Consider the following 26478-nt stretch of genomic DNA (forward strand, 5'->3'; position numbering starts at 1 on the left):
AGTTGCAAACTTTATCGTGGATGTTCTCTACTAAATCCTTTCAGCAAATGATCAAGTATGACACATAGAATGGACCTGCTATCCCCGTTTCAATAAGAAAATCTCATTTCAGTAGGCCTTTAAAACTGTTATAAAACATGCTGCCATTTAATACTGTTATACAACTTGCATTTTTAAAAGCGTTACAAACGTTGAACAGACATTTGTCACTTCATGTCGGTGTTACGCCCTCAAAGTATGCAAGACTTAAGTCTTTATGCACATGACCTTTTAATACATCTGCTTATACTGTAGTGTTTATATTGTTACTCTGCACTATCTTTTAAAAAGGTCCTCTCTTGATTGTCAGTTAAGAAATGGAGAAGTCTAGCAAAACTCATAGCCATTATGGACAACACCTCCCGCCCACTACACTCGAACCTTGCGGAGAGAATGAGCATGTTCAGTGAAAGGTTCAGACTCCCAAAATGTAACACGGAACGACACAGGAGGTCCTTCATACCGACAGCCATCAGACTGTATAATGCATATGTTCCTTGACTGCACTTAAATGTAGAATATATGTAGAATATCCATCCATCCATCCATCCATCCATCACCTTCCGCTTATCCGAGGTCGGGTCTCGGGGGCAACAGCCTAAGCAGGGAAACCCAGACTTCCCTCTCCCCAGCCCCTTCGTCTAGCTCTTCCCGGGGGATCCCGAGGCGTTCCCAGGCCAGCCGGGAGACATAGTCTTCCCAACGTGTCCTGGGTCTTCCCCGTAGACTCCTACCGGTTGGACGTGCCCTAAACACCTCCCTAGGGAGGCGTTCGGGTGGCATCCTGACCAGATGCCCGAACCACCTCATCTGTAGAATATATTTATATTATTCATCTATTATATATTACATATTTAATATATGTTTCTGTTGGCCCTGCGATGAGATGGCGACTTGTCCAGGGTGTACCCTGCCTTCCGCCCGATTGTAGCTGAGATAGGCGCCAGCGCCCTCCGCGACCCCGAAAGGGAATAAGCGGTAGAAAATGTATGGATGGATGGACTATTCATTATTATTATTGTTTATTGTGAGCGAACTGTGATGCTGAATTTCCCCCAGGGATCAATAAAGTAATTTCTATTCTATTTTATATTGTTTAAACGGCAATAAATTGTATGTCAATATATCGTCAAAACGACTGAAGCAACATTTTCGACCCGGGCCGAGTTACACTCATTAAACCACGGGTCACCAACGCGGTGCCCGCGGGCACCAGGTAGCCCGTAAGGACCAGATGAGTCGCCCGCTAGCCTGTTCTAAAAATAGCTCAAATTGCAGCACTTACCAGTGAGCTGCCTCTATTTTTTAAATTTTATTTATTTACTAGCAAGCTGGTCTCACTTTGCTCGACATGTTTAATTCTAAGAGGGACAAAACTCAAATAGAACTTGAAAATCCAAGAAAATATTTTAAAGACTTGGTCTTCACTTGTTTGAATAAATTAATTAATTTTTTTACTTTGCTTCTTATAACTTTCAGAAAGACAATTTTAGAGAAAAAATACAACCTTAAAAATTATTTTAGGATTTTTAAACACATTTACCTTTTTACCTTTTAAATTACTTCCTCTTCTTTCCTGACAATTTAAATCAATGTTTAGCTTCTGTTTTTTCGACGAAGAATATTTGTGAAATATTTCTTCAAAGTTATTATGATTAAAACTCAAAAAATGTATTCAGGCAAATCTAGAAAATCTGTAGAATCAAATTTAAATCTTATTTCAAAGTCTTTTGAATTTATTTTAAAATAATGATTTATCTTTGTTAGAAATATAGCTTGGTCCAATTTGTTACATATTCTAACAAAATGCAGATTGGATTTTAACCTATTTAAAACATGTCATCAAAATTCTAAAATTAATCTTAATCAGGAAAAATTACTAATGATGTTTATAAATTCTTTTTTTAATTTTTTCAAAAGGATTCGAAATAGTTAGTTTTTTTCTTCATTTTTTGGGTCCAATTTTGAATTTTAAAGAGCCGAAATTGAAGATAAACTGTTTCAAAAGTTAATTTTCTTTGTTTTTCTCGTGTTTTCTCATCATTTTTTTTCATCATTTATTCTCTACAAAAAAACTTCCGTAAAAGGAAAAAAAATGTACGACGGAATGACAAACAGAAATACCCATTTTTTTTATATATATAGATTTATTTATTGAAAGTAAATTAAACAAATTGGATTTTTCTGGTAATTTATTTAAGTGTGTATCAAACTGGTAGCTCTTCGCATTAATCAGTACCCAAGAAGTAGCTCTTGATTTCAAAAAGGTTGGTGACCCCTGCATTAAACGATAAATTCAAGCAACATCATTTAAATTGAGGCTTTTTTCCCTACTCAAATTAATCGATTAATCATTGCAGCCCTTGGTAAAAGAGCTTTTGTCGGAGAAGGCAGCAAATTAAATTGATCTTTTTCAACTTTATTGCTGACCTATACACACAAACAGCAGTCCTGAAATCTTCCAACATTGTATAAAAACTTGCACGCTAACCCACGCTCAAAGCCTACCAGTAACACAACAATTCCTCATTGTCCGCCACATTCACACATTCACGAACACCAGAAATATCAACATAGTGTAGAATCCATCCATCCATCCATCCATCCATCCATCCATCCATTATAACATCTCTTCAACCTTTCCAAATAAAGCTGTTCCTAGTTGTCACATGGTAGCAAAGGGGGATGGTTTAACTGAGACACATAAAAGAAGCAGGGCCAGTTTTTTTGTGTTGAATTACATTGTGAGTGTGAATGTTGTCTGTCTATCCGTGTTGGCCCTGCGATGAGGTGGCGACTTGTCCAGGGTGTACCCCGCCTTCCGCCCGATTGTAGCTGAGATAGGCGCCAGCGCCCCCCGCGACCCCGAAAGGGAATAAGCGGTAGAAAATGGATGGATGGATACATTGTGTTCAGAGTGGGTATGGCGTGGCTCGCTTGGTAGAGCGCCCGTACCAACGTTCCATCCCCGGCATCCGCCATTCTAGTCACATTCGTTGTGTCCTTGAGCAAGACACTTCACCCTAGCTCCTGATTGGTTGTGGTTAGGGGCTTGCATGGCAGCTCCCGCCATCAGTGTGTGAATGTGTGTGTGTGAATGTGTGAATGTGGAAAAAGTGTCAAAGCGCTTTGAGTACCTTGAAGGTAGAAGAACGCTATACAAGTATAACCCACTTACCATAACTCAATTAACAGATCACAAATCTACTAACATAGAGACTTTTGTGCAGCTAATTTTGCAACTAATTATCAAGGTTTCCATTCCCATGTTTGTAATTGAATGTTCTACTGTAATTGGATCATTTTGTATTTCTATTAATTGATAAGTGTAATGGACAGCTTGAATTGAAGTTTTCTTTCAAGCAAAACAAGAATTAAAAATGACAAGTACAAAACCTTGTTGTTTCTTTAAAACACTTAATGGGGAACATTATCACCAGACCTATGTAAGCGTCAATATATACCTTGATGTTGCAGAAAAAAGACCATATATTTTTTCAACCGATTTCCGAACTCTAAATGGGTGAATTTTGGCGAATTAAACGCCTTTCTGTTTATGGCTCTTTTGGCGATGACGTCAGAACGTGACGTCACCGAGGTAATACAGCCGCCATTTTCATTTTCTACACATTACACAAACGGGTCTCAGTTCTGTTATTTTCCGTTTTTTCGACTATTTTTTGGAACCTTGGAGACATCATGCCTCGTAGGTGTGTTGTCGGAGGGTGTAACAAAACTAACAGGGAGGGATTCGAGTTGCACCGAAGATGCAAAAGTGTCTGCCGCCAGACTCCCATTGAATGTACCAAAGTGTCTTCACATTTTACCGGCGATGACAGACATGGCACAGAGATGTATGGATAACCTGCAGATACATTTGCAACGATTAAGTCAACTAAATCACAAAGGTGAGTTTTGTTGTTGACTTATGTGCTAATCAGACATATTTGGTTGCGGCGTGACTGCCAGCTAATCGATGCTAACATGCTACGCTAATCGATACTAACATGCTATGCTAATCGATGCTAACATGCTATTTACCGGCGATGACAGACATGGCACAGAGATGTATGGATAACCTTCAGATGCATTTGCAATGATAAAGTCAATGAAATCACAAAGGTGAGTTTTGTTGATGTTGATTTATGTGCTAATCAGACATATTTGGTCGCGGCGTGACTGCCAGCTAATCGATGCTAACATGCTATTTACCGGCGGTGCTAAAGCAGACATGGCACAGAGATGTATGGACAATCTGCAGATGCATTTGCAACTATTTTGCGTTTCCTTCCACCCACATTTAATGCGAAAAAAACACATACCAATCGACGGATTTAAGTTGCTCCATTATCACCAAATGCTGATCGTTTGGTCCGCACATTTTACCGGAGATGCTAACGCAGCTATTCGGCCATGCTATGGCTATGAATAGCGTCAATAGCTATTCGCTAAATAGCTTCAGTTTCTTCTTAAATACTTTCATCCTCCAACCATCTGTTTCAATACATGCGTAATCTGTTGAATCGCTTAAGCCGCTGAAATCCGAGTCTGAATCCGGGCTAATGTCACTATATCTTGCTGTGGTACTCCCATTGTTTGTTTACATTGGCAGCACTGTATGACGTCACAGGAAAATGGATAGTGGTTTCGAAAATAGCCAAAATAAGGCACTTTAAAGCTTTATTTAGGGATATTCTGGGACCGGTAAAATTTTGAAAAAAAAAATTCAAAAAATACAACAAGCCACTGGGAACTGATTTTTATTGTTTTTAACACTTTTGAAATTGTGATAATGTTCCCCTTTAAAACAAAAGCATATTGCCTGTACCGTATTTTTAGGACTATAAGGCGCACTTAAAAGCCTTTCATTTTGTCAAAAATCGGCAATGCGCCTTATAACCCTGCGTGCAAAATTTATGTTTTAATTATGGTTGTGCATACTGACCTCGAAGCAATATTATTTGGTATATGGTGCAATGATAATTGTGACCGGTAGATGGCAGTCACACAAAAGAGACTGTTGTGGACTGCAAATTGACTCCTGCTCAATAAATGACGCTATAAAGTACCCGTAAGCAAGCAATGCCAAAACTTTGATGTTTCATTGAGCATATAGAACATTACACACGGAACGGGGCGGCATAGCTCGGTTGGTAGAGCAGCCGTGCCAGCAACTTGAGGGTTGCAGGTTCGATTCCCGCTTCCGCCATCCTAGTCACTGCCGTTCTGTCCTTGGGCAAGACAATTTATCCACCTGCTCCCAGTGCCGCCCACACTGGTTTAAATGTAACTTAGATATTGGTTTTCACTATGTTAAGCGCTTTGAGTCACTAGAGAAAAGCGCTATATAAATATAATTCACTTAACTCTAAAATATGTCAAAATGTTGGAGTACGACTTCGGTCAGCTATAAAGCCGCACCGCATGATGGAAGGTGGAGCATTACGGCTATCATTTCAAAACATACTGTGCTTAAACATAAATGTATTTTTACGGCGTGTGTGTACCAAAATGGCACATGAGCATGGACATATTATCTGCCTTTTTGTTTCGCAATTTTATACAAAACCGACTTTTTTTTACCCATTGGTACGGGCTGATGTTTATTTGGGATCTGCATGAGTCTCAGAAATGTACACGTGTCCACCATTGTAGTCTGCCCTGTGGTCAAAACATTCCTTCTTTTTCTCTATTGCCTCGTTGTGGGACAATCATCCTTCGCTGTTGCCATTTCTAATTTAAAGTAGTGTGTAGTTCTACTTATATATGTCAGTAGACTCGAAGATGGCGGAGGAAAGACGCGGTCGAAGTGGAGCCGCTTAAATAAGATGGCCCACAAAATGGCGCATCCTGAAGAGATGGTCAGAAAGTGACTTGAAAATGGTCTGTAAAATATCTATGCAAAAAAAAGTATTTCAAATAAAAAAAAAAAAAAAATCATAATATTTAATGATGCGCCTTTTGAATGGAAATAGTCCTTAAAGGGCTACTGAAACCCACTACTACCGACCATGCAGTCTGATAGTTTATATATCAATGATGAAATATTAACATTGCAACACATGCCAATACGGCCTTTTTAGTTTAGTAAATTGCAATTTAAAATTTCCCGCGAAGTGTCGTGTTGAAAACGTTGCGGTATGATGACTCGTACGATGACGCGTGCATTTGACGACTCGGGTTGTAGCGGACATTATTTTCCAGCCCGATCCAAGCTATAAGTAGTCTGCTTTAATCGCATGATTGAACAGTATTCTGGACATCTGTGTTGCTGAGTCTTTTGCAATTTGTTCAATTAATAATGGAGAAGTCAAAGTAGAAAGATGGAGGTGCGTAGCTTTTAGCCTTTAGCCACACAAACACAAGGTGTTTCCTTGTTTAAAATTCCCGAATAGGAAGCTTTAATATGGATCAGAGCGGTCAAACGAACATGGATCCCGACCAAATGTCAACCGGCAGTTTTCGGTGAGAAAATTGTGGTAATAAGTCAGCTCTTACCGGAGACACCAGCGGAACTTCGTCCTACTACAGCGCGTGACTTCCCTCAGAGACTCTGGCGTCTCACTAAAACATTAGGCAGATAAGGGATTTTCCAGAATTATCCTAGTAAATGTGTCTAATAACATCTGAATCGCCTTTTTTTTTCCAGTCCTTCACTCTAAATTTCCTCATCCACAAATGTTTCATCCTAACTCAAATTAATGGGGAAATTGTCGCTTTCTCAGTCCGAATAGCTCTACCTGCTGCTGGCTATGATTGTAAAAAAAGTGAGGATGTGAGGAGCCCTACCCGTGACGTCACGCGGCCATCGTCTGCTACTTCAGGTAAAGGCAAAGCTTTTTTATAAGCGACCAAAAGTTGCGAACTTCATCGTCGATGTGCTGTACGAAATCCTTTCAGCAAAAATATGGCAATATCGCGAAATGATCAAGTATGACACATAGAATGGACCTGCTATCCCCGTTAAAACAAGAAAATCTCATTTCAGTAGGCCTTTAATAGACCCGCTTATCAGTGTGCTTTATAATCCGATGCTCCCTATGGTCTGAAAAATTCAGTACATTGTGTGTGTGTACGGGCAAGTAATCAAATCATTCTAAGCAAAACAATTGTGATTCAAATTTTCTGCAAAATCGTCCAGCCCGACTTGCGTGTGTGCTGTGTCTATCATGAGAAGACACTTTGAGCTTTATCCGATGATCAATGCAGATCTACTCAAATCTGCCATTCTACCATCTGCAGCTGTTGTAGCAGGGTTTATCAAACATCCCTTTCCTCAAGATTTCCATGCCACACTTGATAATCTCAGAAGGAAAACCTTCAGGCTAAGTAAGCCTTGTCTCATGCAGGCTATTCAGCAGCTCTGTTTATGCTTATGCAGCCTGTCAACAGATAATATACTTCTGACTGTGCTAGGCTGCATCCACGCAATCTGTCATACTGCTTATCTTACACTATTTTCCTTTTCTTTCTAAGGTCTTTCTTGGTTTCCTTTCAGAGGCATTCATACTATTTTAATTCTCAAGTTAAGCTCTATAGGTCGTTCTCTATATCATGACAACATAATCTCCAACAAAATAGGTGTAATTGCTTTCATGTTTTGTCTAAAGAAACTTTTCATATCGCAAGTATGTTTTTTATATCTTCCCCTAACTTCTAAACAGAGAGAACCATACAATGTTGTTTGTTTTCAGCAGGGGTCCCCAAACTACGGCCCGTGGGCCGAATCCAACCCGCCAACGTCCAAAATCCGGCCCGCGGGATGTCCCAAGTTAAAATATTTGAATTGTAATTTCATTTTATTTTATTTATTATTTTAATCTGTCCTCTCTAATTAATTTCCTACCGCTTGTTACTCTCGGTGTCTCCTAGCCGCTCAGGCAAATCATCTTGTTTAAAAATGCATTTTCCCATTGATAATGTGACATCATTGCGCTCAGAATATATATATATATATGTATATATATATATATATATACATATATGTATATATTAGGGGTGGGCAAATTAATGCGTTAATTACGCGTTAACTCATCAATCTATTAACGCCGACAATTATTTTATCGCACATTTGCGTATGTTGTTTACATGCTTTTATTTTGTTAACGCCTTTTCTTAACATGACAGCATCTCCAGGATATACTTCGGCGTCGAGGGGCTCTTGGTAAAGATAGAACATTTGGCAAAAATACCGGACAATTCTGCAAATTTCATGGCTGGCTTACAGCGCGGTCACTCCGGGATCACTTACAACCGCCAGACAATTCTGAATGTGGATGGATCGGGCCGTTTTGGACTGAATGACGCGTGCTTGCTAGACCGGCTAGCTAGCATGGGAATACTTTGCCGGCTACATCCAGCGGCCTGTGAAGCAGCGGAGTATATGTATTGTCTGTCTATTTGTGAATAATGCAGACGAGGCGTGTTGGCTGAGTTCTTAACGTTTACTTTCAGAGCGTGCATATCACAACATACAAGATGCCGTCATGGCGACACAACCTATACCGGACTACCGCGCATGCTCGTCACTCCTGTTGCATGCTGGGTAGGGTAGTTCTTTTTTTCCCTGGCTCATAACATCACAATATAGTACCATGTATATGATGCGTTCAGTTTATCAAAGCACCAAGCAAACAATCGGAAAATTCCCATCATATCAATTCCTAGATATGGTCATAATTATTTTAAGTGCACTACGCTTAATAAACACAACATTATTAATATTGCTACTACGGATAATTTGATCAAAAATTCCCTAAAACAGCCCACTACCTATAATATAGGTTTTTTAAACATAAGACCCTGATAAAAAAAATGTTTCTGCTGTTACCTCAGAAATTGCCTGTTCAGGTGTTATGATTGTGGCTCAGAGATTTGTATGTAGATTATATTTATTTTCCATAACAAACAGGATAACTTAAATACCCTGGCAGTGGAAATACGCTTAAATGTTTGTATATACATTTTTTGAGTTGATTTTCATAAAATATGCTATTTAACTGCTACTGTTTAACAAGGACTGATTTAAATTGTGTTTGCACAACAAATGTTTTGGCGCTTTTGTTCATGTGGGAGAATATTCCAATAAAGGTGCACTACACTCTACTTTTGAATTCATTATTGGGCTTTGCGTATACAATGCAGTTAATCGCGATTAATCGGAGACATAGTGCGATTAACTTCGATTACAATTTTTAATCGTTGCCCAGCCCTAATATATATATATAGTCAAGGTTACTGTGGTTTATCCGTTATACATTGCTCAATACCGGGGTAGAGCGGAATATACGTTGGGTCAGGAAACAACACGGAGGCTACTTCATCCCTACAATCCTGTTTTGCAGGTTTTCCTGCTTTTCAGGGGATTTTATTATCCATCCATCCATTTTCTACCGCTTATTTCCTTTTGTGGTTGCGGGGGGCGCTGTCGCCTATCTGAGCTACAATCGGGCGGAAGGCGGCTTACTCCCTGGACAAGTCGCCACCTCATCGCAGGGCCAACACAGATAGACAGACAACATTCACACTCAAATATAAAATCCCCTCTTTCGCAGGTTTCCCTGCTCTTCAGAGGATTTTATTATAAATGCATCTATTTTCTAACGCTTATCCCTTTCGGGGAGATCAGGGAAACCTGCAAAACATATATCACAGCGCGGCCCCCGACTAAATTATTTTAACACAATACGGCCCCCGAGTAAAAAAGTTTGGGGACCCCTGGTTTTCAGTGTTGTTAGGTTCAAATTAACTCAAAAACTAATTTCTAAAAAAGTGTGTACATCATTCTCTTATGCTTTTCAGTATTGTACCTTTTTAATGCATTTCAGAAGAAAACATGTACAGTCGTGGTCAAAAGTGTACATACACTTGGAAAAAACATAATGTCATGTCTGTGTTGAGTTTCCAATAGTTTTACATGTCACATTGTGTTGGTGACGAACCCCAAGATGCAGAGATGGTAGTCTTTGTCCAGGAAAACATGATCTAATGTTCAAAATAAATGTTAAAACACAAACCAGGAGCTAGGAATAGCCAAACTGAAAACAGGAACCAGCAAACAGAAAAACTGGAAACAGCTAATGGCTAACAAGATCTAGCAAACAGGAAAACATGAAACAAAAGAGCTAGGAGACAGCAAACTGTAAATAGCTATTAGGAACTGCTTACCGCTATGACAACAGCGACAAGGACAAGCAGTAACGACATAAACATCAGCAAGTATTAGTGAAAATACTCCAGTACCTGACTGGAAGACAAAGCAGGTTTAAATAGCAGCCGGCTGATTGACACCGGGTGTGGCCACGTGCCAATCAGCCGCAGCTGAAGGGAAACAAAGCTCAGGGAAAGAAGCAGGAAATAACCAAAATAAAAGCGCTGACAGGAAACAAAGACAAATACAGAGGAAAAACTAAAACATAACCAAACTGTCAGGGGCAAGCCTGACACTACAATTATTTTGTTATTGTTATATAGTGATTGAAAAAAATACTTGTTTGTCACAAAAAACATTCATGAACTTTGGTTCTTTTATGAATTTGTTATGTGTCTACTGAAAATGTGACCAAATCTGAAGGGTCAAAAGTATACATTTAGCAACATACATTATCAATTTTGGTGATGCAGAAACGTTATTATCAAATCAAATTAGCTTCATGGCATGGCCTCTTAACTTCATGTGAGTGATGATTGAGGACACCTGTTGATTTTTCTGAGCTCATTTATATAAGGCTAATGTAATGCAGTCATTAGATTCGGTCACAAAGGCAACAATGGGAAAGTCAAAGGAACTCAGCACAGATCTGAAAAAACGAATCATTGACTTTAAGGTCCCAAGAGCAACTGTGCAGACAATTGTCCATAAGTATAAAGTGCATGGCACAGTTTTGTCACTGCCATGATCAGGAAGAAAACGCAAGCTATCACCTGCTGCTGAGCGAAGATTGGTCAGGATGATCAAGAGTCAACCGAGAACCACCAACAAGCAGGTCTGCAATGAATTGGAAGCTGCTGGAACACAGGCGTCAGTATCCACAGTCAAGCGTGTTTTGAATTGCCATGGACTGAGAGGCAAATAAGGAAGCCCTTGCACCAGAAGCGACACCTTGTGGGCTCGTGTAGTTTGCTGTTGATCACATTGACAAAGATAAGACCTTCTGGAGGAAACAAAAATTTAGCTGTTTAGCCACAATACCCAGCAATATGTTTGGAGAAGAAAAGGTGAGGCATTTAATCCCAGGAACACCATGCTACTGTCAAGTATGGTGGTGGTAGTGTAATGCTCTGGGTGTAACAACTACGGGGCATCGTGATGAGGATGGCGCTTTTCCAAGATGCAGTCGGGCAACGGACACAGCGTGGAGGTAAGAAATAAGGATTTATTAACAAATAAAACAGACTATGGAACAGAAAAACTGGCACTAGGCACAAAAGGCAAAACCAACAAAACTAGCATAGGAGCTAGACAAAAACAAAAGCATAGCGCGGAAGCTAGCAAGTACAAAGGAGGTTTTACCAGAATCGGGAATCAGCTTAGTCATTAGATGCGTGCAACACAACTTTACGAGGCAAGGCCGAGTAAAAGGAAAATGCAGGCTTAAATAAGGAAGTAATGAATTACCACAGGTGCGCCTCAAAACAAGGGCTGGTGGAACAAATGCGAAACCATGGTAACAAGGAACAAACAATGAAGTGCACAAACAAACTCAAAAACCCAAACAACATATGATCCGGGTGGCGGATCATAACACTGGGCCTGTTTTGCTGCCAATGGAACTGGTGCTTTACAGAAAGTAAATGGGACAATGAACAAGGAGGATTACCTCCACATTCTTCAGGACGACTTAAAATCATCAGCCCTGAGGTTTTTGTTTTGGGCGCAGTTGGGTGTTCCAACAGGACAATGACCCCAAACACACGTCAAAAGTGGTATAGGAATGACTAAATCAGGCTACAATTAAGGTTTTAGAATGCCCTTCTGAAAAATCTTGTGGACAATGCTGAAGAAACAAGTCCATGTCAGAAATCCAACAAATTTAGCTGAACTGCACCAATTTTGACAAGAGGAGTGGTATAATATTCAACCAGAAGCTTGCCAGAAGCTTGTGGATGGCTACCAAAAGCGCCTTATTGCAGTGAAATTTGCCAAGGGACATGTAACCAAATATTAACATTGCTGTATGTATACTTTTGACCCAGCAGATTTGGTCACATTTGCAGTAGACCCATAATAAATTCATAAAAGAACCAAACTTCATTAATGTTTTTTGTGACCAACAAGTATGTGCTCCAATCACTCTATCACAAAGAAATAAGAATTGTAGAAATGATTGGAAACTCAAGACAGCCATGACATTATGTTCTTTTCAAGCGTATGTAAACTATGGACCACAACTGTATCCATCTATGCAACCACGGCAAAGGCACGTTCAAATAACTGGATTGGGACCTAGATCTGACCCCGGAAGAGAAATACAATACATAAACAGACATAATAATAATAAAAAAAAAAAACAGTCCCGACTCTCACTTCCTATTGAAAGAAGTGGTGAATGCAGTTTACCTGTGGCAATCAATACAAACTATTCCATTACAGATAGCTAACATAATAAGGAGGGTACGCCAATATCACTGGGTGATATATCGATATATATGATATATCGCGGGTTTGTTTCAGTGCGATACAAAAAATGACTATATCGTAATATTTGAGTATACGTTCTCATGCAGTTGCTTTTAGTTGCGGGCATTCAGGCTCTTCTCACTCTTTCCTGTCTCTCCTCACAGACAAGCAGGCGCACATTCTTACTTACGTCACGTCATACGTCACATGCGTGTCTGCCCTCGCAGGCCCGAGAGGTAGCTACGTTAGCTGCTAACGTAGCCGTACGAGAGAAAGATGGTGCGGATCTGGTAACAAATGAAGGAAGACTTAATTCCCAATAAAAACAGCAGGGTTTCCATCGTTTGCCGGTGGTTCGGCTTCAAGTGGAAATATGTCGAACAGACAACCGTAATTTGTCAAGTGTGGGGAAAAAGCGTTGCCATAAAAAGTAGCATTACTGCTAAAATGTAGCATCATTTGAAAAGTCACTCGCTAAAGAACGAAGAGAATTTCATAACTTTAGTAACATACCACATAGTGAAGGATGAATGCTATTTGATTTCCTATTATGCAGCTCATTTTTATTTGACACTTAAAATGTCTCCGACAATCTTGCACTTTATGTTTTGGAAATGACATGAATGTTTGTGCCATTGCTTAATAACTTTAATAAATACACTTTTGGTCAATTGACTTAGTTATGATTACCCTCTCTGCATGAAAGTTTAAAAGTAGCATATATTAATGCAGTATGAAGAAGAATGTTTTAATGTAGACACATAGAATCATCATACTGCTGTGATTATATGTAACAGGGTCAATTACGTCTTGTAAATAATGTATTCTCTAATGTTTTATTATTGTTATAATTACACAAAATATGTAAGTTACATGTAAATACCTGAATATTGTTTGATGTTTTGTCAATGTGGAACCATTGTCTCGTTGTCCCTCCTACTGCAATAATTAATATGACACCTGTCTTTTTATATGCGTTGGACACGCCCTCCAACTTCCCTTTTTATCCACGATAACGGGAGAGGTAGGCGTCCATGCGACGACAGAAAATATTTTGTCTTGTTAAGAACTTTAATTCATTTCTTGTTCATTATCATATTTGTGTAGGGGCTCGACGATAGCACAAAGTATTTGATGACAATTGTATACTTTATTATCAGTAAAGTGCAGTGGAGAAACCCATGGTGTCGGTCGTGTTCCATAAACAACACACAACGCAGAGGAAAAGACCACCGGTTACATATATGCATCAAGTTTTCATTCAAGGCCGGGGCAAAATATCGTAATATATATCGTATATCGCGATATGACCTAAAAATAATACACTATTAAAAAAAGGTCATATCGCCCAGCCCAAGTTAACTATATAACAAATGTGTACGTTTCTAAACATACAGTGAGCTGAATTCCCCATATGATTACATAAAACAGCATACACTAACATGCTGTGTAAATCCTGCAAAGATATCGCCATTGAATAAGAAAATAAGATTTTGTCTGATAATTCTCAATTTTACTATTACTCCATCTCCTTTCTGTACAAGACTTCATCATTATTTTTTTTTTGCGTTTTGACCCTTCTTTTCACCTTACACCCTGGTTCCCATTCCTTTTCACCCTGATCTGTGTGTGTAATGAAAAGGCCGAATCAATGATGTTGCCTCTTTTATGCCAAGCGAGTTGTTGAAAGGAAATCAATCTGCTAACAGAAGAAAAGAGCAAGAACAAAGAGCAAATTAAAAAAGAGGAACGCAAATGAGTTTAGGGTTTCATGTCGGGCAAAAGGTCATCAGGGAGAAAAGGGGGCGTAGAGGGCTGATAGATTGTTCGACTAAATGGAAACCCTTAACTGTCCGTTAGCGTGAGTGCGAATGGTAGTTGGTATGTGCTCTGTGATTGAATGGCAAGTAGTTTGAATCGATCGCAATTGGACTGTTCAGCTTGTACAAGAACAGGGGTTACCAACGCGGTGCCCGCGGGCACCAGGTAGCCCGTAAGAACCAGATGAGTCGCCCGCTGGCCTGTTCTAAAAATAGCCCAAATAGCAGCACTTACCAGTGAGCTGCCTCTATTTTTTTTTTTTTAATTTACTAGCAAGCTGGTCTCGCTTTGCTCGACATTTTTAATTCTAAGAGAGACAAAACTCAAATAGAATTTAAAAATCCAAGAAAATATTTTAAAGACTTAGTCTTTACTTGTTCAAATAAATTCATTTATTTTTTTTACTTTGCTTCTTGTAACATTCAGAAAGACCATTTTAGAGAACAAAATACAACCTTAAAAATGATTTTAGGATTTTTAAACATATATACCTTTTTACCTTTTAAATTTCTTCCTCTTCTTTCCTGAAAATTTAAATCATTGTTCAAGTATTTTTTTTTTTATTGTAAAGAATAATAAATACATTTTAATGCAATTCTTCATTTTAGCTTCTGTTTTATCGACGAAGAATATTTGTGAAATATTTCTTCAAACTTATTATGATTAAAATTCCCCAAAAATATGCTGGCAAATCTAGAATCAAATTTAAATCTTATTTCAAAGTCTTTTGAATTTGTCTTTGTTAGAAATAAAGCCTGGTCCAATTTGTTATATATTCTAACAAAGTGCAGATTGGATTTTAACTTATTTAAAACATGTCATCAAAATTCTAAAATTAATCTTGATCAGGAAAAATTACTAATGATGTTCCATAAATTCTTTTTTAAATTTTTTCAAAAAGATTTGAATTAGCTAGTTTTTCTCTTCTTTTTTTTCGGTTGAATTTTGAATTTTAAAGAGTCGAAATTGAAGATAAACTATGTTTCAAAATTAAATTTTCTCCTCTTTTAAACCGTTCAATTAAGTTTTTTTAAAATCATTTATTCTCTACAAACAACCTTCCGTAAAAGGAAAAAAATGTACGACGGAATGACCGACAAATACCCATTTTTATATATATATAGATTTATTTATTAAAGGTAAATTGAGCAAAATAGCTATGTCTAGCAATTTATTTAAGTGCGTATCAAACTGGCAGCCCTTCGCATTAATCAGTACCCAAGAAGTAGCTCTTGGTTTCAAAAAGGTTGGTGACCCCTGTACTAGAAGAACTGATCAGCAGACTTCATCAGTTCATGCTCCAAGTCTAGGTAGGACACCTCTGCTCTGAAAAAATAGTGTTGGCTATTGTTTTGCATCCCAAATGAATGAAATTACAACTGAGAGCATACATAATTTGAATTTAAACCTGTCCCCTCAGACTAGAGCTGTCCTATTAAGTCATTGAACATGAACTGATGAAGCCTAGTTGAATTTAACCCCTTCAGGGGTTGGAATTGGGGGTTAAATTACCAAAATGATTACCAAGCATGGCTACCACTGCTGCTCAATGCTCCTTTCACCTCCCAGGGGGTGAACAAGGGGATGAGTCAAATACAGTAGACAAATTTCACCAAACCTACACTGCAAAAACTGAAATTTAAGTTCGATTAAATATCTCAAATAAGGGTGCTATTTGCTTATTTTCTGTCTGATAAGATAATTTTTCTCACTAAGCAGATTTTATGTTAGAGTGTTTTACTTGTTTTAAGGGTTTTGGTCCTAAAGTATCTCAGTAAGATATTACAGCTTGTAGCTGAGATTTTATGACCTATATTGAGTAAAACATGCTTGAAACTAGAATATCAACTGTTGCAAAGCTGTGTCATCAACACTCACAAGTATAAAACTACTTTTTTAAAGTAATAATTTCTTACTTCAAGCATAAAAAAAATCATGATACAGAGCACATATCATTATGTCAAGATAATGGCACTAGCATTTACTTAATTTAACAATATTTTTCACATATTGAGCAAAAAGGTCTCATTTTTTTCTACCAAGAAAAGTGCACTTATTATTAGTGAGAATATACTTATTTTAAGGTATTTTTGGATCCATTGAGGTTAGCTAATTTGACTTGTTTTGGAAAGTTTTGACATGCCGAATTTTCTTGTTCTATTGGCAGGTATTTTTGCTAAGTTCATATAAAATACTCCTCATTTTTGTATTTGTTTTTCTTGTTTTTGAACACTGACTTTTTGCAGTGTAGTGAGTGTGACCATCATTGGTATTCTAACTTTAACTTAACTATCCCCTCAGACTACAGCTGTCCTATCTAGTCTTTGAACACAAACTAATGAATGAGGGATGAAACATCTAAGAAGAACCTGAACAGTCTAGTTGTGATCCATTCAGTGCCCTGGGAATACAGTATATCATCATCGGCGGTCAACTCGAATGAGTATGACGATCCTCCTGGTAGGGGGGTATCCATTTATGGAGGATGCCTGTGCATGACTTTGTTTAACGTGGGGAGACTGGTGCACCAGTCACCACACGATCCTTGACACAATCGGGTCAGGGTCCACTGGCATGGAGTCCAAGACGACTGGGGACCCTTTTCTGCTGCAGCCTTCTTCCGCCATCGCAGCCGTTGTGGTAGTTCTTAAATCTATCGTTTTCCGCCTGCTACGCCGTTGAGGTCTTCACTGTATCCCTGGCTAGGTGGCATTCAGGTACTAGGCCTTTGCCAAGGGCCACCTGGGGTAACAGTAGTAAAGGGGTTAACATCCTAGTACCCCATAGAGGAGCCTCCACTGCCGGATGCACTTTAACGTCATGCCCAGGACATACAGTATACAGCATATTGTGTTGCACGCCACACAAAATCAGACGCCACACACACAAGCACTGAATTAAAGACTTAGGGCCTGATCTACTGAAATCCAAATACCACATACAATTGTGTGTACTAAGAGTGGACATGTGATCTACTAACAATGCAAGTGCAATTGAAAAGTGGTGCAGACTGCCTTATGTAAATAGGATTTTACAAGTTAGCCACACAGACAATCATTTTCTGCAAATTCATGTTATCATGCTCCTACTAGTGTGTGATGTGTTCAACCAGCAACACACATTTTTAATCACTTTTTCTAAATCGCAAACTAGGCAACACGGACACTGAACCGCATCACCAGAGCATTTGCGCATCTGGAATGACTCAAAAGCAAGACAATGCACATTGAAAAACATATTTTCATGTTGGAAAAATCCATTCATCCATCCGTTTTCTACCGCTTGTCCCGTTTGGTGTCGCGGGGGCAGCTGGTGCCTATCTCAGCTACAATCGGGCTGAAGGCGGTGTACACCCTGGACAAGTCCCTACCTCATCACAGGGCCAAGACAGATAGACAGACAACAGTCACACTCACATTCACACACTAGGGCCAATTTAGTGTTGCCAATCAACCTATCCCCAGGTGCATGTCTTTGGAAGTGGGAGTACCCGGAGTGAACCCACGCCAGGGTTTCCCACACATTCATTTATTTGTGGCGGCCCGCTACAAAAGAATTACGGCCGCCACAAATAAAAAAAATTAAAATAAAATTATATATATATATATATATATATATATATATATATATATATATATATATATATATATATATACATATATATATATATATTTCTTTTTCGGCTTTTGACTTGTTCGACCGCTCATAAAAGCAATGGGACTCTGTCTGTGAATGGAGCTTGTAGTTACATATTATATAAATATGTAAATATTATATAAATATGTATATAAATATGTACATAAAGTGTTGTAATTATATTCTGACTACGCGTTCTTCTTGGTCATCGCCACGAGTCTCCCCCCCCCCAGTTGATAAATCACATTGTGCGTGCTAAATAATTATACCGGATATTTGCCTTTGCACCGTATTGAAGGTGTTTTGATGATCAGCATAAAGCCTGCATATTGATGAAGACAGAGACGCAAAATGGATCGCACGCCTTATTATGCTCACTTATCAGACGCTATCCACTTTGCACACGTTTAGTAGATCAGCTTTGCGTGTGCTATTACGTTTATAAGTTTTTTAGTACACGAAAGCTTTTGTAAATTAGGCCCTTAGTGGTGATTGCGCCTATGAGCTGAATCCAGGGTGTACAGTGCCTTGCACAAAAGCACCTTGGTAGTAGACTAGCATCTCTCCAACAACTTTTTAAACTATAATTTTTTGGGTCAATAGCGGACTTAAATTAAGACCTCACAGACTGAGCTACTGCCACTCTATATCATTCATATTGCTATAATTTAATTAATGTCCTTTTCAAAAACAACATTGACAAAAAAATCCAATATAATCCTATGTTTTACCATTTCATGATGATCATGTGCACAGATGAAGCATGTGAAGGGATTAGTGTTGGTATGAAAGGCAGATAATGCTGGCGGATCTCCGAACAAGCAATCTTTGGGCAATACCCTCTTTATATTTCCCTAGTCCGAAGCAATCATTTGGTGCAAAGAACAAGCATTTCCTGTGAGCTCAGTTTAATGTCTATAATCCTCAGAAACGTCAAGAATAACAGCATCCCTTTGAAAGGCAATCTCAACAGGTTAAAGTTTAAGTCTCTGTCTGACAGGGTTTCTCCATGTCTGTCAATTCTCATACTGTACTACTTTTTCTGTTCATATGCTTAGGTCTGCGACAATTAATCGAATAACACAATCAGAAAAAAAGTTTTGATTCGGTTTCTGTCAATTTTATATTCACTGAGTGTAACAAATAACAGTTTGTACACTGCTGTTGTAGTAAGGGCATGAGAGTGGTGGTGTGTGTGTCTGCTCTGTGATCTGTGTAGCGGCAAAACAGTGAATATTATTATTATTACTAATATTATTAAGGCACACATGTTAAAAGTGAAATTTCAAAGTTGAAATTAAGGTTTTGATAAGCAGAACAATACCTTATTTAAAATATATTCGCTAAAGTACGCATTGAGGCTATAAAGTTGGTTTTATCCGATTACTCGATTAATTAAAAAAAAAATTGATAAATTAATTACATACTAAAATAATCGGAACCTACTTGAAATATTAATCAACAGAGTAGTAGAACAAACTCTTTATGGCACATTTAACAACATCGGTACTGTGCGATATTACGATATATATCGTAGTACAACATAAAAATGTATATTGTACGGTGCAACTGTCATTATTTTTTATCAAAATAGCTGAGATAGGCACCAGAACCCACCCCCCCGCAAGCCCAAAGGGAATAAGCGGTAGAAAATGGATGGATGGATATTTTAACATCTGGGCTACAGCTAAACACTACTGCTTTGAAGTAGCCCTTTTATGTTACTTGAAAGAAGCGGCAGAAGCATGGATGTCAACATTGCACAGACGGCGGGCATAATGGCAGGTAAACCAACAAAACCAGAATAAGAATTGCTGCAAAAAAGAGGGAAGAGGCGTTCCTTTGTTTGGATTAGAAATGTCAGACATTGACCAAACAACGGTAGGCTTATCTACAAAGGACGGGGCCAAAGGTGGAAAATGTCAATTTTTTCTGTCACTTGAAGACACGACATGAAGAACAGTACAGACACACAGTGTTTTAATACGACAAAATACGAACAATATCTCAAAAACACCAAATGATGAAAAAACACACACCCAAAATAGCTTAACAGAGTTGTTGTCCAAAGGGATCAGTCTATGGCAGTGGTTCTTAACCTTGTTGGAGGTACCGAACCCCACCAGTTTCATATACGCATTCACCGAACCCTTCTTTAGTGAAAAATAAAATGTTTTTTTTTTTTCAAATTCAAGACAAGGTAGTATGTTTTTGCTAACACTTTAGTATGGGGACCATATTCTAAGTAATAAAGACTTAATTTAGAGTTATTTGGACACTAGGGGAACATATTCTAAGTAATAAAGACTTAAATTAGAGTTATTTGGTTAGGGTCAAGAGTTAAAGGGTTAGGGTTATTATAAGGCCATGCCGAATAAGGCATTAATAAGTACTTAATAATGACTAGTTAAGAGCCAATATGTTACTAATTTGCATGTCAATATGCAACTAATAATGGTGAATATGTTCCCCATACTTAAGTGTTACCATGTTTTTATTTTACTGGTGCACAAAATGAACCGTGCATGAACATCACCTTGTTCAAACAACAAAACCAACAGTGCATAAACTCACAACAAATTACACACCTGCAAATCAGTCAGCTGATAGGGAGAAGTTTGTATTTACACAATGAGCCGGATGTGTTTTGACCTCCGCCGAACCCCTGAGGCCGACTCATCGAACCCCTAGGGTTCGATCGAACCCAGGTTAAGAACCACTGGTCTATGGTCTATGACAAGCAGTCCAGCAGACACCAAAATAATTCCTATGCCATTTCTAAATCCATACAGTATGTGTAGATATTACTATCGTAAGCACTGTCTAAAGTAAGGGCTGGTACTCACACTACTTGTATTTGTTTTTAATTGACTTGTCCTTTTTTTTTTAAATAAATAATGCCATTCATTTCACTGGAATTTATATACTATATAGTTCCTCCCCCTCTGCTCCAGGCTATTCAGAAACACAAAAAAGGCAAGCTAAAGCATTATTTATGATATAATCTTGGCATGCAGTGAATATGCAGCTGGTGAAGCAGCTTTATTTATGCAGTCTGATTCGATCGGAGAGTGTGCAGGTGTACCTAATGTTGTGACCGCTCTTTATATTATTTATGATGGGTATCGTTGGAGGGAACAATTTATTAGTGACAATTTCAAGATATATATATTTAAAAAACTTACATTTTAAAAAGATAAATGATGATACTTTTGGAGAGGGTGGGAGTGTGGTTTCATTTGCAATCTGCGAATACCTTCGGAATCGAACATCATGCAGACAGACTCAAACGGGTTATAAAAGTGATTGTGGAACAAAAATTACTCCAAAACATATCTAACACATATTATTTCGACTAAAAGGAAGTATTTTAAATTGTCACATGGTGCTGGTGACAAACCCCAAGATGCAGAGATGACAGGCTTGGAAAATGAAAACATGGTAATATAGTTAAAAAAATAAGGCAAGGAAAACACAAACCGGAAACCAGCAAAAAGGGACAGGAGTCGGGATCCAAGGAATATCTCTCAGCTTCCAAAAAAAAGGCAGCCCACAGCAAACAGCAAACAGCAAACAACACTCCAGCCCTCACTGGTGGGCAAGGCAGGTTTAAATGACGTCTCTGATTAGTGCTCAGGCAGCAGGTGAGCGGGTGAACACTAATCATAAGCAGGTGGAAATAATAAGTAACCATGGTAACTAAAACAAACAAGGGTGCACAAAAAAAAAGGAACCAAAGGAGTCTTAGGTTGAAAATAAAAAACATAATACAGACCACCGATCTGACATAAATGTAGATTGAAATCACCATAGGTCCCCCTTCAAGGGGAACTGCTCTCTTTTTGGAATTGTGACAATCATTATGAGAGAAAAGAAGACAAAAGTTGTTTTTAATTTTAAAGTACACTTTCATTTAGTTTTGTTTTGATATGTCATCTTAGTGACATCATGCACAAAAGTGAACTCATAGCTTGTTTTAAAATATCTCTGACAATCTTGCAATTTCTGCTCATGTTATTCTATTCTGTGTTATATGTGTTTTATGTTGCACGATTGCACCAAGAACAATGGTGAAAACCTTTAAATTCTCCTCGGGACCCACATCAGCGAGGACCTCACCTGGGATCACAACACCCAACAAACAATAAAGAAAGCCCAGCAGCGATTGTACTTCCTAAGAAGGCTGAGAAAATTTGGTATACCACCCAAAATTCTCAGCAACTTCTATAGAAGTACGGTTGAGAGTGTCCTTACCAGCTCAATCACGGTCTGGTATGGAAACTGCACTGCTAAGGACAGGAAGGCACTCCAGCGAGTGATTAAAACAGCTCAGTACATATCAGGAGCAGCATTCCCCTCACTACAGGACATGTACTCTACCAGGGCCACCAGGAGAGCACACAACATCATAAAGGACAGTACACACCCCCAGCACAGTCTTTTCAGCCTCCTACCATCAGGCAGACAATACAGGAGCCTGAAATCCAGGACTATGAGACTGACAAACAGTTTCTACCCACAGGCCATCAGGCTTGTGAATGCTAACTTGTAAATGCTAACCCCCCCCCCCCCCATTTTTACTTTGTCTTTCTGAACAAAAGACAGCTACCTTGACCACCCCCGAACTGTGAACCATCACTGTAGACACTTTTCACCTTTGATCACTAAAGACACTTTAACTGCTGCTGTGACCCAAGATCAACTCCATATTTATACTGTTGACTGTCAATCAGAATGTGCAATAATGTTATGAACTTACTGTGCCTTGTATATACATTTTTATTTTTATTTTTAGCTAAGTACCGTGTGACATGTTGAAGGGTGGACTAGCAAAGTAAGATTTTCATTGTATGGCAAACTGTCTGTTTAAAGGCCTACTGAAATGAAATGTTCTTATTTAAACGGGGATAGCAGGTCCATTCTATGTGTCATACTTCATCATTTTGCAATATTGCCATATTTTTGCTGAAACGATTTAGTAGAGAACAGCAACGATAAAGTTCACAGCTGGAGAAAAGCTCTGCCTCTACCAGATGTCGCAGAAGATGAGGTCACATGTTGATGGCTCCTCACATATTCACATTGATTTTAATGGGAGCCTCCAACAAAAACAGCTATTCGGACCGAGAAAACGACAATTTCCCCATTAATTTGAGCGAGGATGAAAGATTAGTGTTTGAGGATATTGATAGCGACGGACTAGAAAAAAAAAAAGTTACAAAAAAAAAACGTGATTGCATTGGGACAGATTACGATGTTTTTAGACACATTTACTAGGATAATTCTGGGAATTCCCTTATCTTTCTATTGTGTTGCTAGTGTTTTAGTGAGTTTAACAGTACCTGATAGTCGGAGGTGTGTGTCCACGGGTGTCTTGACGCAGCTAGTGTCTCAGGGAAGTCGACGGCAGCTTTATGAGCGGCACAAGCTCAGTTGATATCCGGTAAGAAGCAACTTTTTACAACAATTTTCTCACCGAAACCGGCTGGTTGACATTCGGTTGGGATCCATGTTCGCTGCGATCCATAGTAAAGTTTCACCTCTGTGAATTTTAAACAAGGAATCACCGTGTGTTTGTGTGGCTAAAGGCTAAAGCTTCCCAACTCCAACTTTCTACTTTGACTTCACCAATATTAAATCTACAAATTGCAAAGGATTCAGCAACACAGATGTCCAAAATACTGTGTAATTATGCCGTTAAAGCAGACGACTTTTAGCTGAGTGTGTGCGCAGCGCTCATATTCGTATACGTCACCATTACGCAACATTTTCAAGAAAAAACTCCCAGGAAATTTAAATATGCAATTTAGTAAACTAAAAAGGCCGTATTGACATGTGTTGCAATGTTAATATTTCATCATTGATATATAAACTATTAGACTGCGTGGTGGGTAGTAGTGGGTTTCAGCAGCCCTTTAACTGTGCATATAACAACAAACAATCTTGAATCTCTTGAATGATCGCATTATATAGAACATAAATGGGTTGTACTTGTATAGCGCTTTTCTACCTTCAAGGTACTCAAAGCGCTTTGACACTACTTCCACATTTACCCATTCACACACACATTCACACACTGATGGAGGGAGCTGCCATGCAAGGTGCCAACCAGGACCCATCAGGAGCAAGGGTGAAGTGTCTTGCTCAGGACACAACGGACGTGACGAAGTTGGTACTAGGTGGGAATTGAACCAGGGACCCTCGGGTTGTGCACGGCCACTCTTCCACTGCGCCACGCCGTGGAATTATTATTATTACCAATAATTATTGTTATTACCAATAATTATAATCAAACTTTGAGTGTATTTGAATTGTCACAGTATCTAAATCAAAGTTAAAAGTCTGATTGATTGATTAATTTCGAATCGATTGTGGAGCTTGCAGTAGCTGGGTATACAAAACAACAAAATGAACAGCAAAGGATATTCAGTAATACAAATGTGGCTAAAATTTTAAGTACGAATGACATGTTTGGACATACTTATTGCAATGGTAGTGTATATCGGGATGAATATTTTAGGCCATGTCACACAGCACTAATGTTTGCTGTAAGTTTTATTCCAATGATTAAAATATGCCTGTTTGGTGGTTCAGATTTTCATTTTTTAATCGGTTTGCATCATTGTGATGCCCTTGTAACCCCCGTGTAGTGCCGTTATCAGTTCCTGTATTGCCATATTTCAAATCAGATCCGATATCATGTGTTAGCTTTCCCAATGGTCATTAAATTTGCATGCGCTCCAATGTAATGCAATCTATGCAGCATGTCATTCTCAACCTTCCCATATCATTGGCCAGTATTTGATTTCCTTGCATTTAATGGTGATGAAGCGACTTACCGGTACACTAGTGAGTCATCTTGGCTCCCGTTGTACTGTATCTGGAACATCCGAATGCCTGGAATATTCCTCTGGAAGTTAAATTTGATCAACGCCGTTGACGAGGTGGCTTCCACGCTCACCACCCTCTTTTCGACCGCAGCCTTCACGTCGCCGGTTACATTGCTTCCGTTGGATCCGCTTCGGGTGGATGTGGAAATGTCCGATGATCCAGGGTCGGGCTCTTGGATGTTGTTCGTGTTGTTAGATATGTGCGGGAGTTTTATGATAACCAAGTCTATGGTTTGGTGGGCTTCGCCAGCCGGGTTGGAGGAGATGCAGGTGAAGGAGCCTGTGTCTTTCACAGTACTAATGAGGATGTCCAAACTTCCATTGGCGTAGACCAGAGTCCTGGAGGAGTTGGAAACCAGTTTGCCATCAGGGGATATCCAGTGGATGGCCGGCTCTGGGTCACCTCGTGCCTTACACCTTTTGAAGAGTGAAAGAATACAGTAAAACAAATCTGCTAATATAGTACCTATGGAATATAATAGGATGTTTTGTACATCTAAATACTAAACTGCTGCTACTTGATTGTAACGGGCCTGATTTATTAGGGATTTGCATGTATCAAAAACCTGTGGGAAAACGTGATAGCACATGGAAAGCTGATCTACTTAACTTGTGTCTGTTAAGTGAGCAAAACAAATAGTATATGCAAAATGTATGCTGCTCATCACAACACCCACAAAACAGTGGGGCAAACAAGTATTTAGTCAGCCACCGATTGTGCAAGTTCTCCCACTTAAAATGATGACAGAGGTCTGTAATTTTCATCATAGGTACACTTCAACTGTGAGAGAGAGAATGTGAAAAAAAAAAAACAGGAATTCACATTGTAGGAATTTTAAATAATTTATTTGTAAATTATGGTGGAAAATAAGTATTTGGTCAACCATTCAAAGCCCTCACTGATGGAAGGAGGTTTTGGCTCAAAATCTCATGATACATGGCCCCATTCATTCTTTCCTTAACACGGATCAATCATCCTGTCCCCTTAGCAGAAAAACAGCCCTAAAGCATGATGTTTCCACCCCCATGCTTCACAGTAGGTATGGTGTTCTTAAGATGCAACTCAGTATTCTTCTTCCTCCAAACACGACGAGTTGAGTTTATACCAAAAAGTTTTATTTTGGTTTCATCTGACCACATGACATTCTCCCAATCCTCTGCTGTATCATCCAACATACTGGGAGGTATGTTTAACCTCCCAGTATGGAACAATTCAGCAGTTCAATCACAAAGACATTCTGTGAGTGCCTGCGAGTCCGCATTAGGGTCAGGATTACTTGTATACTGGAGCACAGTGAGACAAGTGCAGGGTTTCCCCGAAATTGCGAAGATACCTGTGGCGGTGGGGGCATGGCTACGGGCCTGGTCAACATTACATCACATGATTTGCTATGATGCATTCATTTTCTTTCAAAAGGCAAAAAAAATGTGTTTATACATTTGCTAGTGTTAGCCATATCCCCCTATCATATT

The 26478-nt window shown here is 38.9% G+C and overlaps 1 protein-coding gene across 2 annotated transcripts in view; it reads right to left on the minus strand.

Annotated features, from left to right (window-relative positions):
* lrfn5a (leucine rich repeat and fibronectin type III domain containing 5a) overlaps positions 1–26478 on the minus strand; it is a 304518-nt gene that overhangs the window by 52866 nt on the left and 225174 nt on the right. For both annotated transcript variants that reach the window (XM_061895866.1, XM_061895867.1), the window contains one exon: positions 24955–25422. In XM_061895866.1, coding sequence (XP_061751850.1) covers positions 24955–25422 — 468 coding nt within the window. The remainder of the gene's footprint in view (positions 1–24954; positions 25423–26478) is intronic.

Source organism: Nerophis ophidion, linkage group LG03 (assembly GCF_033978795.1).
Source record: "Nerophis ophidion isolate RoL-2023_Sa linkage group LG03, RoL_Noph_v1.0, whole genome shotgun sequence".
Taxonomy (NCBI): Eukaryota; Metazoa; Chordata; class Actinopteri; order Syngnathiformes; family Syngnathidae; genus Nerophis; species Nerophis ophidion.